Source organism: Leptopilina heterotoma, unplaced genomic scaffold (assembly GCF_015476425.1).
Source record: "Leptopilina heterotoma isolate Lh14 unplaced genomic scaffold, ASM1547642v1 Lhet_99, whole genome shotgun sequence".
NCBI classification, from domain to species: domain Eukaryota; kingdom Metazoa; phylum Arthropoda; class Insecta; order Hymenoptera; family Figitidae; genus Leptopilina; species Leptopilina heterotoma.
In genome coordinates, this window is record NW_025111206.1 from 1,573,786 (window position 1) to 1,598,708 (window position 24,923).

Here is a 24,923-nt window from a genome sequence, read left to right on the forward strand (position 1 = left end):
TTTTTTCAAAATAATTATATACAATATACAAATATTATGTACAATATAAATAATCTATACAATATTCTACACAATTATTGTATAATAATTATACAATGTCTAATAATGGTATAAAATAATTACAAAATGGTAATAGGTAGTATAATGAATAATCATTAATAATAAATAAAAAAGTAAAATAATAAAATAAAAACAATAACAAAAAATACCATGAATAAATTAATAATTATTATGTTCAAAGATTATATAACAATTATGTTTCATTAGCCAAAACTTGATTATAATCTCTCTCTAGATAATTAAAAATTAATTAATTATTAATCAACCATAATCGTAACTCAATCATTTCGCCTAATATCATTTCGACTGATCTGTTCATTCAAGTCATTCATAAATTAATAAAAAAATAAATAATAATCATCCAATCCGATTCCATTGCTATCCAGACGTTCCACTCTGCCAACGGTCCCGACGCAACGCTGACAATCACTGCTGACAAAAAAGAAAATAAAATAAAAAAAAATTTTTCTAAACTTGGCGAACCAACTGCTAAATGGATCTCGTCTGGGCCCTCGTATCGATTTTCATTGTGTGCACCAAAATTTTTTTTTTTATGTATATTGGTAAAAATAATATTTTCTTGTAATGTTCAAAAAATTTCGAAAAAAAAAATTTAAGAAACGCAGAATTTGTACTTTTGCAAATTTTGAAAATTGTAAATATTTTTTATACATTCAAAATTTAATTGATTTTAAAATTTTGTAGGAACTCTGTAGTCTTCAGGATTAATTCAGTAACGATTCTCTTTCTCAATGAATTTTCGGAAAATATCCAAAAAATTGATATTCAGTGAAATTTTTTTTTTTCTTTCTAAAAAAATATTTTGACTCCTATTTATGTAATAATTTTTAAATTCTTACTTTGGGATTTGTAATTAATTTTAAAAATAAAAAGCAGGTTGTTTTATTTACAGACATTGAAAATTAATTCAAAGGAAATAAATTGGTACCAAAAAATATTAAATTGGTTGCAAAAATTAACAGATACCAAAAAGGCAAAAAGTATGAAATTGATACTAAAATGTATCAAATTAGTAGAAAAAAATTATCAAAGTCGTACCAAAGATACCAAAATGTATCAAATTGGTAAAGAAAATGATCAAAGTGGTACCAAAGATACCAGAATGACATATTGGTACCAAATTGTATTAAATTGGTACCACAATGTACCAAATTAATACCAAAATGTATTAAAAAACTAATATCAAAAAGTATTTTTAAAAAAATATTTGTACGAATTACATACCTTTTGGAATCAACGTTTCATAAATTTTGGTAACAATTTGATACATTTTGGTATCAATTTAATATATTTTAGTATCAATTTTATAAATTCTAGTAACAATTTTATACTTTTTGGTATTGATTTGTTACGTTTCGGTACCAATTTAATACAGTTTGTTATCAATTTCATACTTTTTGGTATCCGTCAGTTTTTGCAACCAATTGAATATTTTTTGGTACCAATTTATTTCCCTTTAATTAGATTTCCATTTGTGTAAATAAAATTGCTTGTTGTTTATTTTTCCACTTAATTACAATTCCCAGAGTAATAATTAAATACTCGCAGTAAAAAATCTCATGACCTTAATAATTATTATAGTCAAAAAAATTTTTTCTTCTGATTCTAAAAACATCATCTTCTAAAATTGAAGATCTTTTACTAAATTTTGTCATTTAAACAGGAGCCAAGAAATAATTCAACAATTTATAGAATCAAAATTTTTACTATACTCAAAAAAACGCACTGAGAATTGTCACCGAAAAAATGTTCCACAAGAATAAATAGTTGAAAATTATTATTTACCCTTATATAGACATATTCCACGCTCAAAAAAAGTTCACATTTCGAAGTGTGCTGAAGCGAAAATTTTTCTTTCCATCATTTACAAAAAAAAAAAAAATCGCAAAACAGCATACTGCGAAAGGACGAAAAAAAATTGTTCTCCACACAGTCTTAGATTTTAACCAGCAAAAAAAAAAATTGTTGGTCCTTTTTTTTTTGTTTGCAATTTAATTTCTCAAAGAAACAAAGGAGCACTTATTAAAGATTGGAAAGGAAGCAGCAGGATTGAAGGATTTTATATATATTGCCTATAGCCACAAAAGGATTATAAGGATTTATAGCACCGTAGTGTCGGGAGCGCTGGAGCTGGACGTGGAGCCGCAACTGTATATTCCTATAAAAACTCCCAAGAAATCCTGCATTTGCCTTTTTTCTATTAAAAAAAAAAAAAAAAAAAAAAAAAAAAATTAAAAAAAAAATCCTGTATATATTTACAATATGAGCTCTTTATCAATCTCGCAAGCACAACTAATTTTCCCCCGCGATGATTACAGTTGGTCGCCGGAAGTGGAAGTAGCAGTGGTCAATCAGACCCAGCGGCTGGCGCTCCATCGCCAGGAGGTGGACAGGAAGCTGTTCCCGGACCAATCACGAGGCTTTTCGTTATAGCAAATCGAGGAATTTCGAATCTTATTCAGGACCTTATTCTCGTAAGTATTTCGTTATGAATTTTAATTTCAAATACTATTCTATAAATGGAAGGAAATTAAACTAACGGATAATGATCATTGAACTTTCAAATGCAAAAAAAAAATATTAATATTTATAGTTGATAGTAAAAATTAAAATGATGAGTTCATTAATCTTTGACGTCAGTTTTTTTGTTTTAATTCAAAACGGTTCTTTCAATATATTTGATATACGGAAGTTGATATAAAATCAGAGGACAATGACTTTAATTACTGTTTATTGAATTATTGTGAGCAACAATTAAATAAACTAAAAATTATTAATATTAAATTTTACAATTTTTTTTGAAGGGAATTTTACCAAATCCGAAGTAAATTTAACTAATTTTTAGTTTTTTACTGCAATTTACTTCAAATATAGTAAAATATTTATGGAATTTCATAACAAAAATAAAGTTGTAATAAAAAATTTGGTTAGAATTTTCAAAAAATTTTTAAAATTTTTATTAAATAATTAATAAAACCAATTTGTAAAATATTCACCACTTATTAAATTATTTAAATATTTAATGAAATTCATAAATGATTTTCTAATCCTTGAACATGTTAATTGAAAAAGTATTGGGCAAGTGGTATATGGGACGGAAAAGTCATTCATGAGTCGTTGAGTTAGATCTACTGACAATATTAAAAGTTAATTATTATAACGTGTTTATAAAACTCGTTCACTTTCAAATTGACAATTTGTAAAAAGAATTACAATTTTTTTTTTTTTTGTTACATTATAATCGTAACTTTTTCAAGGGGTTAATTCATGTCAAGTTAGGAAATCGTATTCGCATGCAAACGGAACAAGACTTCATATGTACAGTTTAATTAAAATATTTTTCGATCAGAAAGAAAAGTACTTTATAACCAATGATATTAATAATTTATAATAAAAATGTTGATAATTAAAATAATAACAATAAAAATAATGATACAACAAATAATAATAATAATAATAATAATAATAATAATAATAATAATAATAATAATAATAATAATAATAATAATAATAATAATAATAAAATAAAAAAATTATCATAATTATTATTATTTAACCTTTTTAAGTTTTTTTACAATTGTATTATTAATTTTCTTTATTTATTAATATTTATTGTTCAACAAAATAATAATAATTCAATTAACAATCATTTATTAATTATAATTATTAACAATTTATTTTTTCTTCCTTAAAAGGGGAGAGTAGGGGAACTCTTTTATTATAATTTATTCAAATTTGTATACAATATCTCTATTAACTAACTATTTAATTTTAAAAAAAATATAAAAAGGAGAAAGAATGGAAAAACTATTTTTACTTACCTGAATTTAAATATTTTTTTAATTTAACTTTTTTTTGTAAATATCACGACACTTAAAATTTATATTCACACTTCATAGTGATAATGTTTTGTGATGATGATGATTTCCAAATGAAGCACGTATTTACCATCCTGTTTGTTTGAAGAGTCTCACGGTATTTACTGTCACTCACTGACGTACTTCCTTTATTTGGAAAAATTATTTTTATCACTCAAATAGAAAACTTTTCTATTTTTTAAAATCCCCGCTTTCAAACCATTCGTTCGCAAAAATTATTCAAAAACAAATTTATTTATTTTTTTTCAAAACAAGTTTTTTTTAAAGTATTTTAATATCAATTAATATTAAATATTAATAAAATATTAATTATATTAATTAATTAATATGAATTCATAAAATATTAATATTAATAATAATTTAATATTTTTATTCTTTAAAAAGATTTAAAGTTCTTAAAAAAATAATAACAATAATTTAACGATATTTTGGTTTAATAATTAACGAAAATTACGAATAATTAGGTAATGGTCATTTACGTAATTAAATTCACTAATTAGATATTTTTTCCAATCAAAAGATCTCTGTTGATATCTGAATTATAATCGACAATTGGGTTACAAAATTAAATTATCAAATAGTTAAAATAAATAATTAATTAGATATTTTTTCCAATCAAAAGATCTCTGTTGATATCTGAATTATAATCGACAATTGGGTTACAAAATTAAATTATCAAATAGTTAAAATAAATAATTGATAATTAAATAGATTATTATCTGAATAGATAATTAATTTTTATAGTTACCTAATAGATAATATTACGTATTTAGAAAAATATAATTACGTGGGTTTTTAATTAATTTTTGGCTAATTAATAAGTTATTAATTAGCCAAAAATTAAGTAACCTTAAACAATAAAATTTGATATCTAATTATGACACATATCTAATTACACTAAAAATTAATTAAAAAGTTGCACTACTTAATCATTCGAAAAATTGAAGAACTAATTTATTTAATTTAAATATGCAATTACCTAATTCGAATAAATAATTACCTAATTCAAAAATATAATTACCTAATTTAAATAAATAATTAGGTAATACGTTACACTCAAATATTATACAATAAAACTAATAATAGTTTACATAAACAATTCCTCTTTTCACCGTCAGAAAAAATAGAATATTTTAGTAATTTATATACGAATTTCGGATTTTTTTTTTTTTTTTTTGCACAAGGTAAATGATATTATAAAGAGCTTAACGATGTGATAATAATTAATATATAATATAAGACCAGCGCGAATCTGCAATGTTCCAGATATAATTGCAATTATATAATAATTCTTAGATCGATGGAAAGTAAAAATGTACTGGACTTTCTCTATGAAATAGTTCGTTCGTTCATTTGCCGGTTGACTTATGCAAGTTCCGCGGCTATTCGCTCCTGGCACGCAAGAACAAATCCCACAGAACTTCCACCAAATTACACTGACCCCTCATTATAATATTTGTCAAATACAAAAGTGTCCTTGACGACTCAAGAAAGTAGAGAAACTTGAAAACAAAAAATTATCCACTTTTTTCAAAATTACAAATTAAAAATTTACAACATAATAATTTTACTACTTTAATAGAAATTTTTACATAATTATTAAAACAATTTTTGTTATAAAATATTTTATTTAGTTCTAATTAATTAGAACTTCCGTATAATAAATGATCATTTTTACTAATTAAAATTTAGAGAAAATTAAAATTCTGTAACTTTTGATTGGGAATGTAAATATTGACAATATTATTATTTAAATAAATTACAAAATATAAAAAAGCACTGAAAAAATTTATTTCGTCTAATTAAACACTATTTGATTCAAGTAAATATTTATTTGATAATAGACAAGTAATTATTTATTATAATTATTTGAATCAAATAATTTTTTTTCAGTTTGCGAATAAAAAAAATGAGCTACTTTTCAAAATTGTATAATACAAATTTTTTTCTAACCACAACAAAATAATTAATAATAAAATTAATTTTTTTTCAGCGTTTGGCAGCGACAAGCGAACGAATTGTCAACTTTAAGGCGCGATTGATCACTTCCATCATCTAGGACACGTCAAGATTAGGAAGCTCATATCGTAAAAGTAGGAAAATCTGAAATTTGATGATGCTCCTTAGCCATTTCTTTTTTTTTAATTGAGAATCATCAAAGAAAATTACTAAAACAAATAAATATTTTTAAGAATAAAAAGCATTTTGTTGTTTTTTATTCTTAAAAATATTCAAATCAAGAACACGGTTGGTGAATTATTGGCGACAATGCGAAAAAAAAGAATCTTCACCACAAATTAATTAAATTGTATATTAAAATAGTGTATTCTAATTCCCAACCTCGAAAGTATTTCGTCAAAACAGTCAAATCACAATTTTTTTTTTTTATTTAATTTCACTATTTTTCTATTTTTACTTCGACGAAACTTTCTTTTTCTATTCTCTTTTGCTTGCAACTTGTATTTACAAAAAATGCAAGAGGGAATTTTAATCATTTTTTAGAAAATTGTACATTAAAAAATTTGTAAGCTAAAAAAAAATTTTAAAATCCAAACTAAAGAAATGTTAATTAGCTGAAAATTTAAACAAAAGAAAATGTTAATTAGTTTAAAGTTGAAACGAAAAAAATGTCCAATTACTTTAAAATTTAAACTAAAAAACTTTTAAATTATTGAAAAATTTAAACTTAGTTTTTGAAACAATTTTTTATAACGAAAATTGTATTTTAAATTCTAGATTGAATACAACTAAAAATTCGCTTTTACTTTGGTCATAGAAAAAGAGAAAAAAAAATTGTTCAACAAAGATTTGAAAAATTGCGAATATTTTTATTTTAAATGAAATATGAAATTGCTCAGAAGCTGTGCGTAATAGTGTAGTCATTTTTAATTAATAATTTTCATCATCTGCGGGGTGTCCGACATCTTTTTCACCTAAAAAAAAAAATTTCGATTCCCATCGAAAATGAAAAAGTATGCTTAGACTATGTGATAGTTGTCGCGTTGTTCGTTGGTAATTAACAGAAATCTTTCTTCGATTCTTTAGAAAAAAATTTCTTTCTCCTCTTTCAAAACGAAAACAAAATAAAAAATGTTTGATTCTTTTCTGCAAAATTCTATACGAAAAAAATTAATAATTATTCAATAGTAAAAATTGTATATATACATATTATTAAAATACAATTATTGTTTATTACTTTTCGTCAAAAAAAAAAACAAAAAATCGAAAAAGGATTTCTGTAATGGCTAAAAATCAGTCAGAAAGACGAAAAACTTGTAAATAGTATTTACTGCAAACAGTGCCAGGCATTGATTGTTTTTACCATTTATTATTATATTATATATAAATATACATTATAGATTCCCATTGTGACATTTTTACAATAAAATCTTGTTAAAAAAGGCTGTAGATAAAAAAAAATCAGAAGAAAATAATACGGATCAAAGGAGGCTCGGAAATCCATTGAGAATATTTAGTAGTTTATTATAAATAAAAAAATAATAATAATCGATTGATGCCAAGGAAAATAGAAAATTGTCAGAAAAAAAAATCATATCCTAATTATTTAGTTTTTGGGGAAATTTTTCAAAGAAGGAAATTTCGACATCACTTCAATTGTGTGAACTATTTTTTAGTTTTTGTTCTAGTTAAGTTGACAGAATTATTTCCCAGTGTACATGGTCTTTGTTATTTTGTAGTGTAAATAAATATTTACATAATATTATTATTGTAATAAAATTGAATAATCGACTTTTTCTTTAAAACCCTTCAAACAAAATTAATTTCAATTTTATCATTCCGCAAAAAAAGCATTAAATAATTAACATATTATCAATTATTTTAATTTTTATATCGTTTACCTATTTATTTATTTACAAATAATATAATTAAATAATTGAATGTTAAAAATAATCTTTAAATAAATTAAAAATAATTAAATAAATAATTAAAATATTATTCTACAAAAAAAGAAACACTTATTAATATTTTTGTTGTTGCATTTCTTTTCTTGTAAATCCGAAAATAAAATTCTTTTATCAAATCTTGGTACATTTTATTCAATTCCATCAAAATTCAAAAATTCATGCACTTGAATTACATTGTTTACATTGTGTTACATTTTCTCTGTTTTCATTGATTGTTTTACTTTTTTATTAAATTTAATCAAATTTAATAAAATATCATAATTTCGATTAAATTATTTTTTTTCAAATCAGTTTAAAGTACAAATACAATTTCTTTAAATTAATAAAGAAATTGATTTTAACAGATATAAATAACAGTGTGATAATATATTTACATAATTATGAGTCCGTTTACAATAAGTTATATTAAAATTATTGTACAAATAATTTTCGACAAATAAGTCATCGTAGTGCCAGTTTAATTAATATAATTATTAAATTGTGCTCCATTCGTGTTCACGTGAATAATGAACAATTTAAAGTACAAAGAGCATCATTAGGTCATAGACTCTTCCATATAATTAAAGAAATTACAATTACGCAACAAATTAAAGACCTCGTTCCAGTTTTTGACTTCTTATTATAAAATAAATATTAAACAAGAAAAAAAAACTTATTGTTTAATTTTTCTATTCAATTTTTTAATTGAAAAAATCTTCTAAAATTTAATTTAAATATTATCAATAATATTTATCGTTTATGTTCTATTATCTCGAACAATATCACCAAATATCGTTTTGATGTTAAAAATTAGTAAAACCTAGAATAGAAAATTAGAAAAAGTACTTCTAAACAAAAGGATTTGTTTTACAAAAAAAAATTTGTAAAAAATTGAAAATTTAAATTCCTTTCTTCGCATAAAAAATCATTTCTATCTTCTAATACCCATGGAGTATTAGTTTGTACATTAAAAATTTGTACTCTTTTTTTTTATTAAATCGTTTCATCGAAAAATATTTATTTACGATATTAAAAGAGTGAAAGGAAAAATCTCTTCCACCGTGTATAAAAATTTTCCCGCTGTAAATATAAAATCATGTTTTTTTCCCTCTGATATTCAAAAAAAAAAAAAATAAATAAATAAAAATTGAAAATTTGTAAAATATTTTCTTTGCCTATGGGAATAATTTTACAAATTGTCATTTCAAGTAATTTGATCCATATCCTCGGGAAGGAGGACAATTTTTTCATCACACGAGTCCCAACGATGATGCTATGGAGGCGTACTCAATATTGCCTCCTCTTTTTCCAAAATATTCACATAAACAGGATCACCGAGACGAATTGTTCCATTTTTACTTCTTAATCCTAAGTGAATTCCCATCACGGGATAATCGCCTGTCGCCGGTCGTATTTCTGGATCCGTTATCTGACGGTATCTGTAATTTAAAAAATCATTCTATTACACAAATTTGAATAATAGTTTTAAAAATTTAAATATTACAATTTTTTCACAATTTTTGGGATTTTGTATTTCAAATTATTAATTTGTAATTAAATATAAAATTTGTAATTTTCTAAATTATGCAATTAATAGTTTTGTAAAATATAGAGTATCACTTTTGTTATAAAAATTTTTCATTCTGTACTTTTCTGACCTTTTACTATCTTCTGAATTTAATTATTTCAAACTTCAATAATTTAATTAAATAAATATTCTTTGGTAAAAAATTTAAATTTATTAAAAATTATCAAAAATTCAAAAATCCGAATTTCTTAAAATTCAACATTTTTTCTTGTCTTTTATGGCATTTAGCTTTATTATTTTTGTGCTCTTGTAAAATACTTTACTTATTAAATAGTCTCGACTCTTTGGTAAAAAATCCAAAATTATCGAAAATTACCAAAAATTCAAAAATCCGAATTTCTTAAAATTCAACATTTTTTATTCTCTTTTATGGCATTTAGCTTCACTATTTTTGTGCTCTTGAAAAACATTTTACTTTTTTAATAATCTCCAACGTTTAGTAAAAAATCTAAAATTTTTAAAAAATTCCTAAAAATTCAAAAATTCGAATATCTTAAAATTCAACATTTTTTCCTCTCTTTTATGGGATTTAACTTCATTATTTTTGTGCTCTCAGAAAACACTTAACTTATTTAATAATATCCAACGTTTGGTAAAAAATCTAAAATTATCAAAAATTCAAAAAACCGATTTTCTTAAAATTCAACAATTTTTCTTCTCTTTTATGGCAAAAACTAACAATTTTCTTATAATATAAAATAATGATTTTATCATTTGGTCATCTTTAATTATTATAAAACATGAAATTATCGATCACTCCGAGTGAAATTTGCAATTAAAATTAATAAAATATTGATTTTTCAAAAATTTCAAAGAAATAATTCAGAAAAACAATTATTTTCCATTAAATTGTGAAAAAGACCCAATTTTTGAAAATAAGTCGAAAAATCACATTATCCAAGGTCTGTACTTATGAATCAATTTACAGGCCTTATGATTTTGTTAGTAATTTATTAAATTTATTAAATAAAGAATAAAAATAGTAACTGCTTTTAAATTTAATATATCTTCGAGATTTTTTTTTATAATAAATATTATTTTATTTGTACATAATAAATAAATGTAAAATTGAAAATTCGTTTTCTCTGATTGATAATAATTTTAATTACCCTTTTAGCGTCTTAAGAGGTTCGACTTTTGGATTCTTTTTCCCACTCTCAGGATCCACTGTCGTAAAAATACATCTCAAACATGGCTTTACATTTCGAAAAACTGTATTTCCAATTTTTATCCAATCCCAATAATCCTCTTCCAAAACATCAGCTCCTTTCACCACAAAATTCATTCGGAAATTCAACGCATTAACTGGTTCCTCAAGACGATTATTTAAATCCGCTAATGATGCTTCATTCAACAAGGTGTAACTTGTTGCGTCAGGATAAGCTCCCTAGAAAAAATTGAGAATTCTTCACTATTCGAAATTTCACATTACATCATTTGTTACCTGAGAGACAAAATTTTTTTTTGTTACTATTTTCTCTTCTCTCTCATATTTTATTCTCCTCTTCCATAGACAATTTTTCTCTACCTCATTCAAATTGTTCGAATCTAAAAAAAATTAATTGAAAAAAAATGTTCAAAATTTTGCTATTTCGCTAAAAATTCCATTTCTCAATTTTATTTTTCTCAGGGCTCGAACCAATGAAAATATTTAAAAATACGGACATTACGGACCAATTGCTGACAAAAATATAATCAGTCCGAGTCAAATAACTTTTACGGACTTTAAGCAAATTTACGGACCTAGTTCGAGCCCTGTTTTCCTTGAAAATTGAGGAACAAGAATATTTTTGCGAACAATAAAAAGAAAAACAATAATTACTGCAGAATTCTTCAAACCGGAGCAAAATTTATCGAAGCGAAAAATCATATTCGCAATGAAGAATATTGAGAATTGAAAAATACGATTGAAAGTGAACAAAAACTGGACATTTTTTTCCTCCTCGGACTTCCTGCAATCTTGTAGTAATAATAAAATATTATCATAGACATATGTGTGCAATTTTCAAGAAACAGGTTAGCAAAAAAAAAAAGACAAAAACATTTCTGTGCAATGGCAACAGATGGTATTCCGTTAATCTTAAGAATCACTGAATAACTCCGACGACGACGACGACAACGACGACAAGGTAAAAATGCATTTAAGAATAAAGAGGGGAAAAAAATTCAAAAACATACCGTGTCGATACTTTCAGTCAACGGGAAGATCTTGTTCTTGGTTCTCACTTCTCGCGATGGTCGATCTAACGGATAATAAACGAGTCTAAGACCAACGTCTTCTTGAAGAAGAAAACGCGACAGCCATCTCGCAACTTCCTCGCCGCAATCGCAAGCTTGCACTGATTGTCCCCAAACTGCGGCTCGAAAACTTTTTCCTCGAATTCTCGCAAGATCAATTGACACCGCCATCATTCCTGGAGCTCGTAGTGTTAAATATGACTCCGATACACTTGGCGATACCTTAAAGATAAAAAAATTTTTTTTTTAAAAATCAATTCTTGATAAAACTGCTGGAAATTTATTTTTCATTTCCAACCAGATTCTACAAAAATTTCAATTCTTTTCTTTAGAGACATCTCAGAGAGAACTAATATTAAAAATAAGAAAATATTAGAAAATATTTTTAAAAAATATTTAAAAATAAATAAATAAATATAATAAATAAATATTTAAAAAATACTAAAAACCATAAGTAAGATTTCTAATATTTTTAATATTTTCGGGGTTGCCACAAAAATTAAATTTTGTTTTTTCCTGAATTTTCCCTGATTTACAGACAAAATCTTGAATTTTTCCCTGAACATAAAGAATATTCTGATTCACTCTTAAAATGATCAGATACTCGAAAAAATCCACAACTTTTTTTTCAATAAATATTTAATCATTATTATTTTTCCATAGAAATTAAAAATTATACAAATCAATTATTTTTTATAATTAAATTGAAACAGAATTGTTAGTTAAAAGTGTAAAAAATTCAGATTTTCAAAGTTTTTAATTTGAAACCTTATAAAAATTCTCCTATTTCTAAAAACTCACGCTATAATGTTTTTAATATTCAATTTTTATCTAAAATTTTAACTGTACTTCAATTTTAAATCAATTTTAATTCCGAAATTCGACGAGAATTCAATTATTTAAATACAAAAATAAATAATCTTTTTTAAATAATTTAATATTTCTGAGAATTGAATCTTTATAAAGAACTTCATCAAAATTTTTTAAAATAATTGAATGACGAATTTTAATAAAATTTTTAAGAATTGTATTTTTCGAGGAATTTGCTTAAAATTGTATTAATAAAAATAATTATAATTCTGCGATGAGTTTTATTATTTATAAAGATAATTGGCATTTTGACGAATTTTTTTTTTTTTTTTTATCATAATTGAATTTTTGCTAAGTATTTTATTATTTTTGAAAATAACTAAATTCTAGCAATCATTTGTAACTTCTACAAAATTCAATTTTTTTTATTGTTTTAAACTAAAATTCTTCTATAAATCCATTATTTTTAATAATCAATTAAATATATATTAAAAAATTTAACTAATTTCAGAAGAATTTGTATTATCAGAATTTTTCAAAAATATAAGTTCTTTAAAATTTTCTAATTTAATTTATTAAAAATTAAAAATTTGAAAACTAAAATTCATTTTTAAAACAATTTTTATTAACAAATTTTACGAGACTTCAATTGTTTAAATAGAAAAATAAATAATTTATTGAATAATTGTTATTTCTTAAAATTTAATTATTTCGACGAATTTTAATAAACTTTTTGAGAATAATTACATTTTTTGAGGAATTCGATTAAAATTGTAAAAAAAAAAAAAAATTGAAAATCTGAGATGAGTTTTATTATTTATGAAAATAATGAAAATAATTGAATTACTAAAAAGAATTTTATTATTAATAAAAATAATTCAACCTTTGTAAAAAATGTTATTATTTATGAAAATAATGAAATTATTTTGAAGAAATTTATAAAAAAATTTGTAAATAATTGAATTTCTGTAAATTTTTTATTATTTATAAAAAGAATTAAATGTTTAGGTAGATTTTTTTCAAAATTTTTTTTTAAATAATTTGAATTTTTTAGGGAAATTTTATTGAAATATTAGATTTTTAAAAATTGAGGAAAATTTGTGAAAATAATTGTAATTTTGACGAGAATTTTTAAAAATGTTTGAACATAATTGAATTTCTTCGAAGAATTTTATTACTTTTGAAAATAATTGAATTTTTGCAATTATTTGTAACTTCGTAAAAATTCAATTTTTTTAAACTGTTTTTAACTAAAATTCTTCTATAAATCCATTATTTTTAATAATTAATTAAATGTACATTAAAAAATTTAACTAATTTCAGAAGAATTTCAATTTATTAAAATTTTTCAAAAATCTAAGTTCTTCAAAATTTCTAATTAAATTTATTTAAAATTGAAATTTTCTAAAATTTAAAATTAAAACCTTTTGAAGTTGATTTATTTATGAAAATTGAAAACGCAATTCTTTTAAAATTCAATTAATTTTAAAATATTTAAATAAAATTATTCATTAAATAATTTATTTATAAATAATAATTTTGTGATAATTCTTAAAGAATTAAGTTATTAAAAAGAAATACAAAAAATTGAAGATTTTTCATTATAATTTGTGGTAATTTCATAGTTTATAAGGCAAACAAAAAAGAGACACAAAAATTTAGAATTTTCTTATGAATTCTTCAAATTTAATTTTTTCCAGCACTTTTAATAAAAATCCCTGACTTTTTCCTGACCAATTCTACTTTTCCTGACTTTTCCCTGAATGCCCTGACTCGTGGCAACCCAGATTATATTTGGTTTAAAGAATAATTATATTTGTATCAAACAAAATTGTTATTTAAAACAAATAAATAATTTAGTAATATTAATTTAATATTTTATTGTTAATAGTAACAATAAAATAAAATAATACCGAAAAAATAATAAAAATTTAAAAAATAATTCTTAAAAAGCATAAAACAAATTCTGCAGTAAAAATAAAAATGCAATTCTAAAATTATATTTTCTACTCGAGAAATTCTCAACGAAATGAATAAACTGATATGAAGCTATAATTACATGACAGATGTTATCATCAAAGTAGTTATATTTTTAATCATTCACAGTGAAATATGGCAAATATTGTCAAACTGAGTATATAAATTAAAGATAATTAAATTTGTCACTAATGAATCATATGTAGATTGATAAGTTTGAAATTGCAATCATAAAATAAAATTATTTCCGGGTTGTTAACTTAGCGGTTAATTGAAGAAATATTTCTTTAAACGTTTTTCGTCATTAACAAAATAAATATTAAATGCTACTCCTCTATAAACCACAGGAATAACGGTTCAATGAAGCGAACATCAGTCAAGAATCATTATTTATAAACAGACATTAAAATAATTCTCATTAATTTCAATGAAGAAAAATCTATTGTTACTCATTCAATTATCTTGTTTGTTCTCTTTTTTCCAAGTCACATGGAAGAAAGTAAATTGAGATATTTTTAATTTCAAATTAAAAAATCGTAATAATAATTTTATAATAAAATTTGTCGAATAAAATTTTTATTTTAGCCAAATAAAATTTAGTTGTCGAATAAAATTTTTATTTCAACCAAACAAAAATTTATTTGTCGAATAAAATTATTATTTGAGCCAAATAAAATTTAGTTGGGCGAATAAAATATTTATTTGGACCAAATAAAATTTATTTTTCGAAAAAAATTTTTGCAGAATAACATTTTTATTCAAGACGAATAAATTTTATTTTACGAATAACATTTTTGCAGAATAAAATTTTTATTCAAGACAAATAAATTTTATTTTTCAAATAACATTTTTGCAGAATAAAATTTTTATTCAAGACGAATAAATAATTTGAGACACTCAGACAAACTTTAATTTAATTTAACTAATTTGGTTAAAAATTAAAAAAAAATTGATCCTTGGCCGTATTGCGCGAAAAATAAAAATAAATCATTAGATACGTCGCGTCACACACCAGTGAAAGTACATAATTATTCACGAATGTTAATTTCAGCGATAATAATTTACATTGTATGAAGCGATAAATCATTAAATGTGCCCGGGCAAATATCGCTGTGAATGAATAATTGGCGCCAAATGAAATTGGCTCAAACCAACCTGGACCATCCTTGGCATTTGTCTGCCAGTGACAAATTGCCCATTGAGATCAATGACCATGAGGGTTCTGTCTCTCAGCCAACCGGACTTTAAACCAAGTGGCGTACACTCCATGGTGTTCATTCGCACTGGTCCAAGTGATTTAACCGGAAAACAAATTAAATCACTTAATTCACCGACTTTTCGCCATCGCGATGGTGGCTGGTCCTTTTGCCTCTTTATCCACCACCACCATACAAAGAAAATTGCTGTACTCGCCCCAACGGCCGCCGCTGTCGCATATGCAAATCTAGATCTGTCTGCAGAAAAAAAGAGAAAGAATAATTATTTTTTATTTAATTAAACAATAATAATAATAAAAAAATAATGATAATAATATAAAAAATGATACTGATAGTAATATAATGAAATAATTATAAAGGAGACAAAAATTTAATTAGAAATTTATTTCACTTAATTTACTTATATAAATTTTATTTTTGAATTTCTAAAGTTGGAAATTAGATTTTTATCATTTCGAACGTAAATAATAATTACCGCAGACAATGTAATTAACGTAGTTTCAATGTTATTTATATAATTAATACTAATAAGAATTTTTTTTTTTTTTTAAAGAAATAGAAAATGAACTTTTACTAAGTTATTTAATTACTTTACAATCTTTTACGAACCTTTAGCATCTTTTACAATTAACAATCTTTAACAATTATTACCTCAAAAAAGTTATTCCACATTTTGCTGAATTGTAAAATATTTTAGCCACTTTTTCCAATACCAATTCTCTACATTTTTTTTTCCGTTAATTTTTATTTGACATAAAAATCACTTGACATAGAATTCATTTAACATAAGTTTCATTTGACATAAACTTCATTTATATAGCATGATTCCCATTTAATGCAAAAATCACTTGGAATAAATGTCATTTGACATAAAATTCATTTAATACAAAATTTTTTTACACAAATTTTATTTAACATAAAATTTATACCGACGTCGAAAAAAGCCCAAATAATGGTAATTGTCTACAGAATTTGTTTTAAAAAAATTGTCAAGACCAACATCGTTTTTCAAGATAAAATTTTTTTTTTCTGAATCGGAAGTAAATTCTAAAAAAAATTCTGAGTACTTCCGTGTGTCTGGAATAAGCTCTTCATAAAAAATCTCTTCATAAAAAGCTCTTCATAATAAAAAAAGATCCAATTCAATGAAGAAAAAAATTTGATATTCGACTACAAAAACAGTAAAAATAAATTTACAATACCAGCGTCGTTTTTCAATAAAATACAAATTTTTTCTCAATCGGAAATAAATTCTAAAAAAGTTCTAAAAATCTCTGTGATACGGAAAAAGCTCTTCTTTAATAACAAAAAACTTTCCAAATTGATAAAAAAAGCCCAAATTTGATATTCGACTCTAAAAATTAAAAAAAAAATTGTCAAAATCAGCGTCGTTTTTCAAGTACAAATTTTTTCTGAATTGGAAGTAAATTCTGAAAATATTCTGAGTACTTCCGTGTGTCGAAAATGCTCTTTATTAATAAAAAAAAAGCTCCAATTCAATGAAAAAAATCAAAAATTTGATATTCGACTATCAAAATAGTAAAAATAAATTTACAAGACCAGCGTCGTTTTTCAAGATACAAATTTTTCCAAATTAAGTTCTAAAAAATTTCTGAGAACCTTCGTGTTTTGAAAAATCTCTTCTTTAATAAAAAAAGCACCAAATTGATGAAAAAAGCCCAAATTTGATAATCGCCTACAAAAATTGTGAAAATAAATTCTTGTAAGACCAACGCCTTTTGCCAAGATTCTAAAAAAATTCTGACAACTTCCGTGTTTCGGAAAAGCTTTTCTTTATTAAAGAAAAGCTCCAAACTGTTGAAGAAAAGCCCAAATTTGATACTCGATTTAAAAAAAATATTTAAAAAATCTGTCAAAACCAGCGTTGTTCTTGAAGATACAAATTTTTTCTGAATCGGAAATAAATTCTAAATAAGTTCTGAGTATCTCCGTATTTTGGAAAAAGCTCTTCTTTAATAAAAAAAGCTCCAAATAGATGAAAAAGGACAAATTTTATAATCATCTACAAAAATTGTGAAAATAAAATTATAAGATCAGCGCATTTTGTCAAGATACCTAAAAAATTTTTGTCTAAATCGGAAATAAATTCTAAAAAAGTTTAAAAACCTCCGTGTTTTGGAAAAAGCTCTTTTTTAATTAAAAAAAAGCTCTAAATTGATGAAAAAAGACCAAATCTGATAATCGTCTTCAAAAATTATTTTTAAAAAAATTGTCAAGATCAGCGTCGTTTTTTAAGACAAAATTTTTTTCTGAGTCGAAAATAAATTCTAAAAATGTTCTGAGTACTTCCTTGTTTCGAAAAAAGCTCAAATTTGATTTTCGAATCCAAAACTTTTTTTAGAAAATTATCAAAACCACCGTCTTTTTTCAAGATACAAATTTTTGTCTGAATCGGAAATAAATTCCGAAAAAAATTCGGAAAAGCTCTTTTTTAATGGAAAAAGCTCTAAATTGATGAAAAAAGCACAAATTTGATAATCGCCTTCAAAAATTATTTTAAAAAATTGTCAAGACCAGTGTCATTTTTTAAAACAAAAATTTTTTCTGAGTCGGAAATAAATTCTAAAAATGTTCTAAATACTTCCTTGTTTCGGAAGAAGCTCTTCTTTAAGAAAAAAGCTTCAATTTTCATGAAAAAAAGCCCAAATTCGAATTTCGACTCTAAATCTTTTTAAAAAAAATTGTCAGGACCAGCGTTCTTTTTCAAGTTACAAATGTTTTTCGATAAATTTTTAAAAAGTTCCTAATACCTCCGTATTTCGGCTTATTATTAGACTCTAATCACAATAGAAATGTTAAAATATTTTTAAATTTAAAATTTATATCATTTGACATTTACGCGTCAAATAAATTTTATATCAAACAAATTTCACGACAAATGAAATTTATGTCAATTAAAATTTGTGTCAAATTATTTTTGTGTCTAATAAAATTGATGTCAAGTGATTTCCGTGTCAAATAGAAATTATATTAAAAGAATTTTATGTCCATTGCATAAAATCATGTATTTGTTAAATATGCTTTAATTAATTAAAAATTAATTAAAAATTTAATGAATTAAAATTCACTTAATTCTCAATCCGAATCAAAATGACTCAGTGAGTCAACATAATTAAAAAAAAAAAACAACAGTAAATGTCAGAAACTAAAAATAAGCTTTTTCATCTTAATTATTCCTTTTTCAAAAAGACATTTAAATAACTTAGACATAAGATAACATATAACCATGAATAACGAATATTTAAATCAAACACGCATAAAATGTAAACAAATTTACACTGAAAATTAAAATTCATTTTGATGAAAAATGAAAAGTCAAAAGATTTGTTTCTGACACTTGTATCATGAAGAGATTAAATCATTAATAGATAACCTGACAATAAGATTAGATATTACTATTATTACCGATATCACTATGGTTACAAACTCTCTCTTAAGTTTATGCAAAAAAAAATAATGTTATTTTACGTGTTTTTTTTTTAATATCTCGCACATAAAGAAAAGTATCTGTAAATATTTATCTTGTAAATAGCAGAGAGCCATCGAATAAGAAGATGACCCGCGATTAAAACTATATATATACAGATTGAATACTTAAGTCCCTGTTCCTGAACGATGCACACAAGGCTTTTATTATTACGGGCCTGAATTCTCTGTCCAGCAGAGCGTAAATTTGAATTGTTATTCGTTTTCTTTTAAATATACCTTTATGTATACTTCCAGAAAATTCAAAAAGTGCAAAACACCAAATTTTTATTTTAGATTCTTGTATATATTAATAATTAATTAATTATCATATTTTTTCATTCGTCAAGAATGAATATATGAACCATGAATGTATAAATAACGTTAATAATTCATTTTTTTAACGGATTAAACACTAAATAAAACTAAACTAATTAACAAAACTGCCTATGAACGAAATAAATAGTAACCAATTTTTTCTAAACAAAATAAATGTTAAAAAAATGTTAATAACAAAAGTAACAAAATAATTATATTTTCCATCCACTATTTAAAAAATAATTACTACTTTTATGTTTATAATTTTTTTATTTATTGAAGTTGTCTTCAAAGCGATCAAAAGCGATAAAAAAGAAGAATGAAATGATTGAGTGTCGAATGAAGAGTACTTTGTTATTTGAAAATATTTTTAGTGAATACAGACATAATTAGCATTTTGACGTTAACGCGCAAAAACCACATGAGTGATATAACATTAATACTAAGAAGAAATTTTCCTCATTGATGAAGAACAACCCGGCGTGACCTTTCACGATAAATACTTCTAAATACCTACAAAAAAATAAATAATTATTCTTCTTTAAAAAAAAAAAAATTATTACTAATGAAAAATTGATATTTTAAAAAAGACAACTAATGGTTTTCCAAGAAATTTAAATAATTAAACAATTATTTATAACTTATATAATAATTAATAACTAAAAATAATTCAAAATAACTCAAAATAGTTGTAAATTATTTAAAATAACTAAAAAATAGTTACAAATTATTTAAAATAACTAAAAATAATTGCAAATAATTAAAAATTATTTAAAATATTAAAAAAAAAATTGTAGTAACTGAAAATAATACAATAATAATTTTGAAAAGAAAACTAAACTTGATTTTGATTTAATTTTGCGTTTAATTTGATCTAATTTTGATTTTATATTTAATATTTATAATTTAAAAAAACAAAAATTCATTGCTAATAGTTTAAAATTAACTAAAAATAATTAAAATAATTTAAAATAACTAAAAATAACTGCTAATAGTTAAAAACTATTTAAAATGTTTAATTTTAAAAAATAATTTAAAATAACTGAAAATGATAATAATTTCAAATGATTAAAAGTAATCTAAAATAATTTAAAATAACTAAAAATTTTAAATAATTGCAAATGATTAAAAATTATTTAAAATAACTTAATATTATTAAAAATAATTTAAAATGACTTAAGGTGGTTAAAAATAGTTAAAAATAATTCAAAATAATTTAATTTCTAAATCACAGCGTAAAATCGTGATTTAACAAAAAAAACACAAAATAAATAAAAATTCACTGAAAATCAATAAGCCTAGACTGCACTATAGAAAAGAATACTTCAAAATCAAGTGATCCTAACGTCTCAAGTGCTAAGTGAACACGAGAGTGTTGCATATATTAATTCATAAAAAAAATTTCCCAGAACACGTTCAAGATCTTCATTATATCAAATTCAATTATCTAACAATAAAAATGAAAACACTGAATAGTAAAACAAGTCCCATTAATTATTTATTTAGGGCTTAATTGTATCAATATTAATGAAAGTCCATTTATTTTACTTCCTATTTAGTTATTTACATTTCTTATTATTATTTTCCTACCAATTTATTTTATTACACCCTTTTCTATCGCTCTCTGCTTATTTTTATTTCCCTTTTTATGTGATTTTTTTTATAATTTCCTTTAAATTTTATTTCAATTTATATGTAATTTTCAAAAAAAAAAAAATTATGGTTCCTAAATTGTTGAGAAATACTAAACAAAAATTAATTAAATTTACAGCTAAGTTTTAATTATTTTCTACATTAGGAAAATTTAAATTCAAAATTAAATTCAATCAATAGAAAATCAAAACTGAATCAAGTTGAAATAAAATCAAAATTAATTAAATCAAGAAAAAAAAATCAAAACGAAATAGAATTAAAATTAAAACCAATCAATAGAAAATTAAAACTAAATCAAAATAAAGTAAAATTAAATTAAAAATCAAATTCAAATAAAATCAAATTCGGATAAAATGAAATAAAATTAAAATTAAATCAATTCTAAATCAAAATAGAGTCAAAATAAAATAAAAACTAAATCAAATCGAAATAAAGTCAAAATTAAATTGAATCAAAATAAATTCAAAATAAAATCAAAACTGAATCAAATCGAAATAAAGTCAAAATTAAATCGAATCAAAATAAAATCAAAAGGAAATAGAATTAAAATTAAATCCAATCAATAGATAATTAAGACTGAATCAAAAATCAAAATAAATTCAAAATTAAATCGATTCGAAATCGAATTAAAATTAAATCCAATCAATAGAGAATTAAAACTGAATCAAACCAAAATAAAGTTAAAATAAAATCAAATTCAAATAAAATCAAATTCGAATAAAATCAAATTCAAATGAAATTAAAATTAAAGCAATTTAAAATCAAATAAAAATTAAGTCGAATCGAAATAAAATTAAAATTAGAGCAATTCAAAATCGAAATAGAATCAAAATCAAACCAAAATAAAATCAAAATGAATTCAAATGAAAATAAAATGAAATCAAAATGAAATCAAATCAAAATTAACATTCACATAATATTATTTTTTCAGACGATGTATTTCAACTTTAGTTTTCTTTTCAAAGTTACTTTAAAAAATAAATTCTTCAGCGTATTTGCACTTATAAGAAACCGTAACATTTCATCTGCCTATGTTAAAATATATAATTAACAATGAAACGGCTTGTAGAATTTCCGGTATGATACACATAGACTAAACTAAAAAAGAAAATGCCTCCAGTTTTTTTTTTTGCACTTTACAAAAAATGTCAAAAACAAATTATAACCATTTTTTATTACCCTAAACATAAATGCTAATTGTCACACTGCATTTTTTTCCCACGTACTATTAAACATTCGAAATGATAAAATATTCTCAATCATTGTTAAATAATAAATTATAATAATAATAATATAAATTCAAATTTGAATTAAAATAAAAAACATAAAATATTTATTACAATCATAATTATAATTTTATTTAATTTTATTACAATTTAATAATTCACTTGACTAACGCATTAAAAAAATTTATTTGACTTAAATATTCGATTACTTGGCTATTGGCTAATAAATACTTAATACTTGGCTAATAAATATTTACTTAAATAGTTATTATTTCAAACAATTTTTATTTTAATAAAATGAATTTTAACCAATTAATTGAACCAATCATTTTAGTATTTTCAAGGGAATAATTAATTATAATTTATTTAAATTAATTATATAATCAATTATAATTGATTTAAATGAAAATTCTTTGATTCAAGTAAATATTTATATTTGATAATAGACAAGTAATCGGTTATTTGAATCAAACAAATTTTTTCTGCAGTGCAACAGTTAAATTATCTAATATAATGATAACTATTACAATAATTAATCTCTCAATGAAATCAAATCCAATTTCCAAGAAAAAGAAATTGCACATTATGTATATATACCTATATATATATATATATACCGCACGAGAAATAATAACACATTTTTTTTACTTACCCATAATTTTCACTTAATGTGTACAATCAAATTTATTTCGCCACGTGGGCGTGATATAAACACGGCCGAAAATTAAAAATTAGAACACAAAAATAAATAATCACTCAAATTTAACTCAATAGATTTAAAAAAAAAAAAACAACAATTGATAGACAACGTTTTCACAGACACTCTTCGAGAAATACTGAAGCTAGTGAATGCACTTGTCGGAAGCAAAAGCACGCGACCCGTCTTTTCCCAAAGACACCGTTATCTATCCACTATACGCTTTTTACATTATATTCTATCTTCTTCATTGTAGTAAGTGATGTTTCAACCGACACGTGTATATATGTTAAAAATATTCACATATCAACTTCACTATATACACGCAAAGAGGAACTGACTGGCAACTTTCCTTTGGGGAAAGAATAAAATGCGAACACATGCGCAAAACGCGAATGGTTCTCTCTTCAATATACATATATACATACAGTCTTAAATAATCGACCGTATATACCAAAACCGTATAGGCATCATCGTCAAATAAAACATATATATATATATATATATATATGTGTAAAGTTGGTTTGAAAATTTTTTTTCTTTCATGGGAGAGTATAAAGGGAACGAGAATTTATTCTCATTTCATTAGTTTAACAATGATTCTCATTTATATGTTTGGAATCAACAAACATTTAAATATATTAAAAGAAAGACGTGAAATTTTTACTTTCTCTTGTTCCCGAAATATATTAAATTAGGTGAAGATTGTAATTCGAAAAAATAAATTCTTTCAATCATAAATTTCACAATCGGCGATCAAAAATGATATATTATAACTTTATAAGTTTTTATGGATTGAAAATATTTCATCAGAGTTTTATACTATAGGCTGAACGAGTTTTTTTCATCAATTGAAGAATTCAATTGATGACTTCATTTAATTGACTATTTTTGATAGACGTTCTTTAAATTGAAGAAATTCTATATACAATGGAACAGTTTTTAATTGTCAATATACTTTTACACAAATACTATTTACATTTACATTATTATTAATAAGAAAACAATAACAGGGATTAATTAAATTTTTTACTACAACTCTATTTAAAAAATCTAAAAATCTAAATTTCTAAAATTCTAAAATTCTAAAATTCTAAAATTCCATAAATTTTACTATACATGGAATAAATTGCAGTAAAAAGTTAGTTAAATTTACTTTGGAATGGGTAAAATTTCCTATAAAACTAAAAAAAAATGAAATATTAAAAATTGTTATTTCCAGAATAACTTTTACTATTTTTAAAGACAATTTTTTAGAAAAATTATTAGGAAAATTTACTTCAGAGATAGTAAAATTTACTCAAAATATATAAATTTTTAGTTAATACCTAATTATACTATGTTGAAGGGAAAATTTAATAATTTTTATACAAATTTTTTACTACAACTATTTAAAAATCTAAATTTCTAAAATTCCATAAATTTTACTACAACTGAAGTAAATTGCAGTAGAAAAAAATTAGTAAAATTTACTTCGGAATTCGTAAAATTTCTTTAAAAAATAATAAGATTTATTATTAAAAATTGTCATTTCCAGAATAACTTTTACCATTTTTAAAGACAGTTTTTTATAAATATTAGAAAAATTTACTTCAGAAATAGTAAAATTAACTCCCAAAATAAGAATTTTTAAGTAATACCTAATTGTACTATGTTGGAGAGAAATTTAAATAATTTTTATACAAAAATTAAGATTGAAAATAGTAAATTTTGGTTTTAAAAATCGTTATTTGTACTTTGAATTTAGTAAAATTTATTCTGAAAATAGTAGAATTTGATAGAAATTCCATACAGTTTGGTTTTTAGTTCTCAAATAATAAAAGTTACTATATATTTGTCAGCATGTATG

The 24,923-nt window shown here is 22.8% G+C and overlaps 2 protein-coding genes across 3 annotated transcripts in view; one reads left to right on the forward strand and one right to left on the reverse strand.

Moving 5' to 3' along the window:
- LOC122512459 (brain acid soluble protein 1) overlaps window positions 1-7,702 on the forward strand; it is a 52,612-nt gene extending 44,910 nt beyond the window's left edge. For both annotated transcript variants that reach the window (XM_043628298.1, XM_043628297.1), the window contains 2 exons: window positions 2,400-2,555; window positions 5,953-7,702. In XM_043628298.1, coding sequence (XP_043484233.1) covers window positions 2,400-2,555; window positions 5,953-6,018 — 222 coding nt within the window. In that variant the 3' untranslated portion in view covers window positions 6,019-7,702. The remainder of the gene's footprint in view (window positions 1-2,399; window positions 2,556-5,952) is intronic.
- A 289-nt stretch (window positions 7,703-7,991) lies between these two features.
- On the reverse strand, window positions 7,992-23,412 carry LOC122512460 (mitochondrial amidoxime reducing component 2). The gene is made up of 5 exons (XM_043628299.1): window positions 23,030-23,412; window positions 15,633-15,931; window positions 11,631-11,912; window positions 10,562-10,839; window positions 7,992-9,303 (listed from the first exon to the last, which is right to left on the reverse strand). Exons 1-5 carry the CDS (start codon window positions 23,031-23,033, stop codon window positions 9,138-9,140), a joined length of 1,029 nt encoding a protein of 342 aa, XP_043484234.1. The 5' UTR covers window positions 23,034-23,412; the 3' UTR covers window positions 7,992-9,137.
- Between the last annotated feature and the right edge of the window lie 1,511 nt (window positions 23,413-24,923).

Excerpts from the sequence above, each read along its gene's own strand:
- LOC122512460 (XM_043628299.1), bottom strand. Across the intron at positions 11,913-15,632 it reads AAATGCCAAGGATGGTCCAG|GTATCGCCAAGTGTATCGGA; the intron begins GTTGGTTTGAGC and ends TTTATCTTTAAG. Across the intron at positions 10,840-11,630 it reads TGACTGAAAGTATCGACACG|GGAGCTTATCCTGACGCAAC; the intron begins GTATGTTTTTGA and ends AATTTTTTCTAG.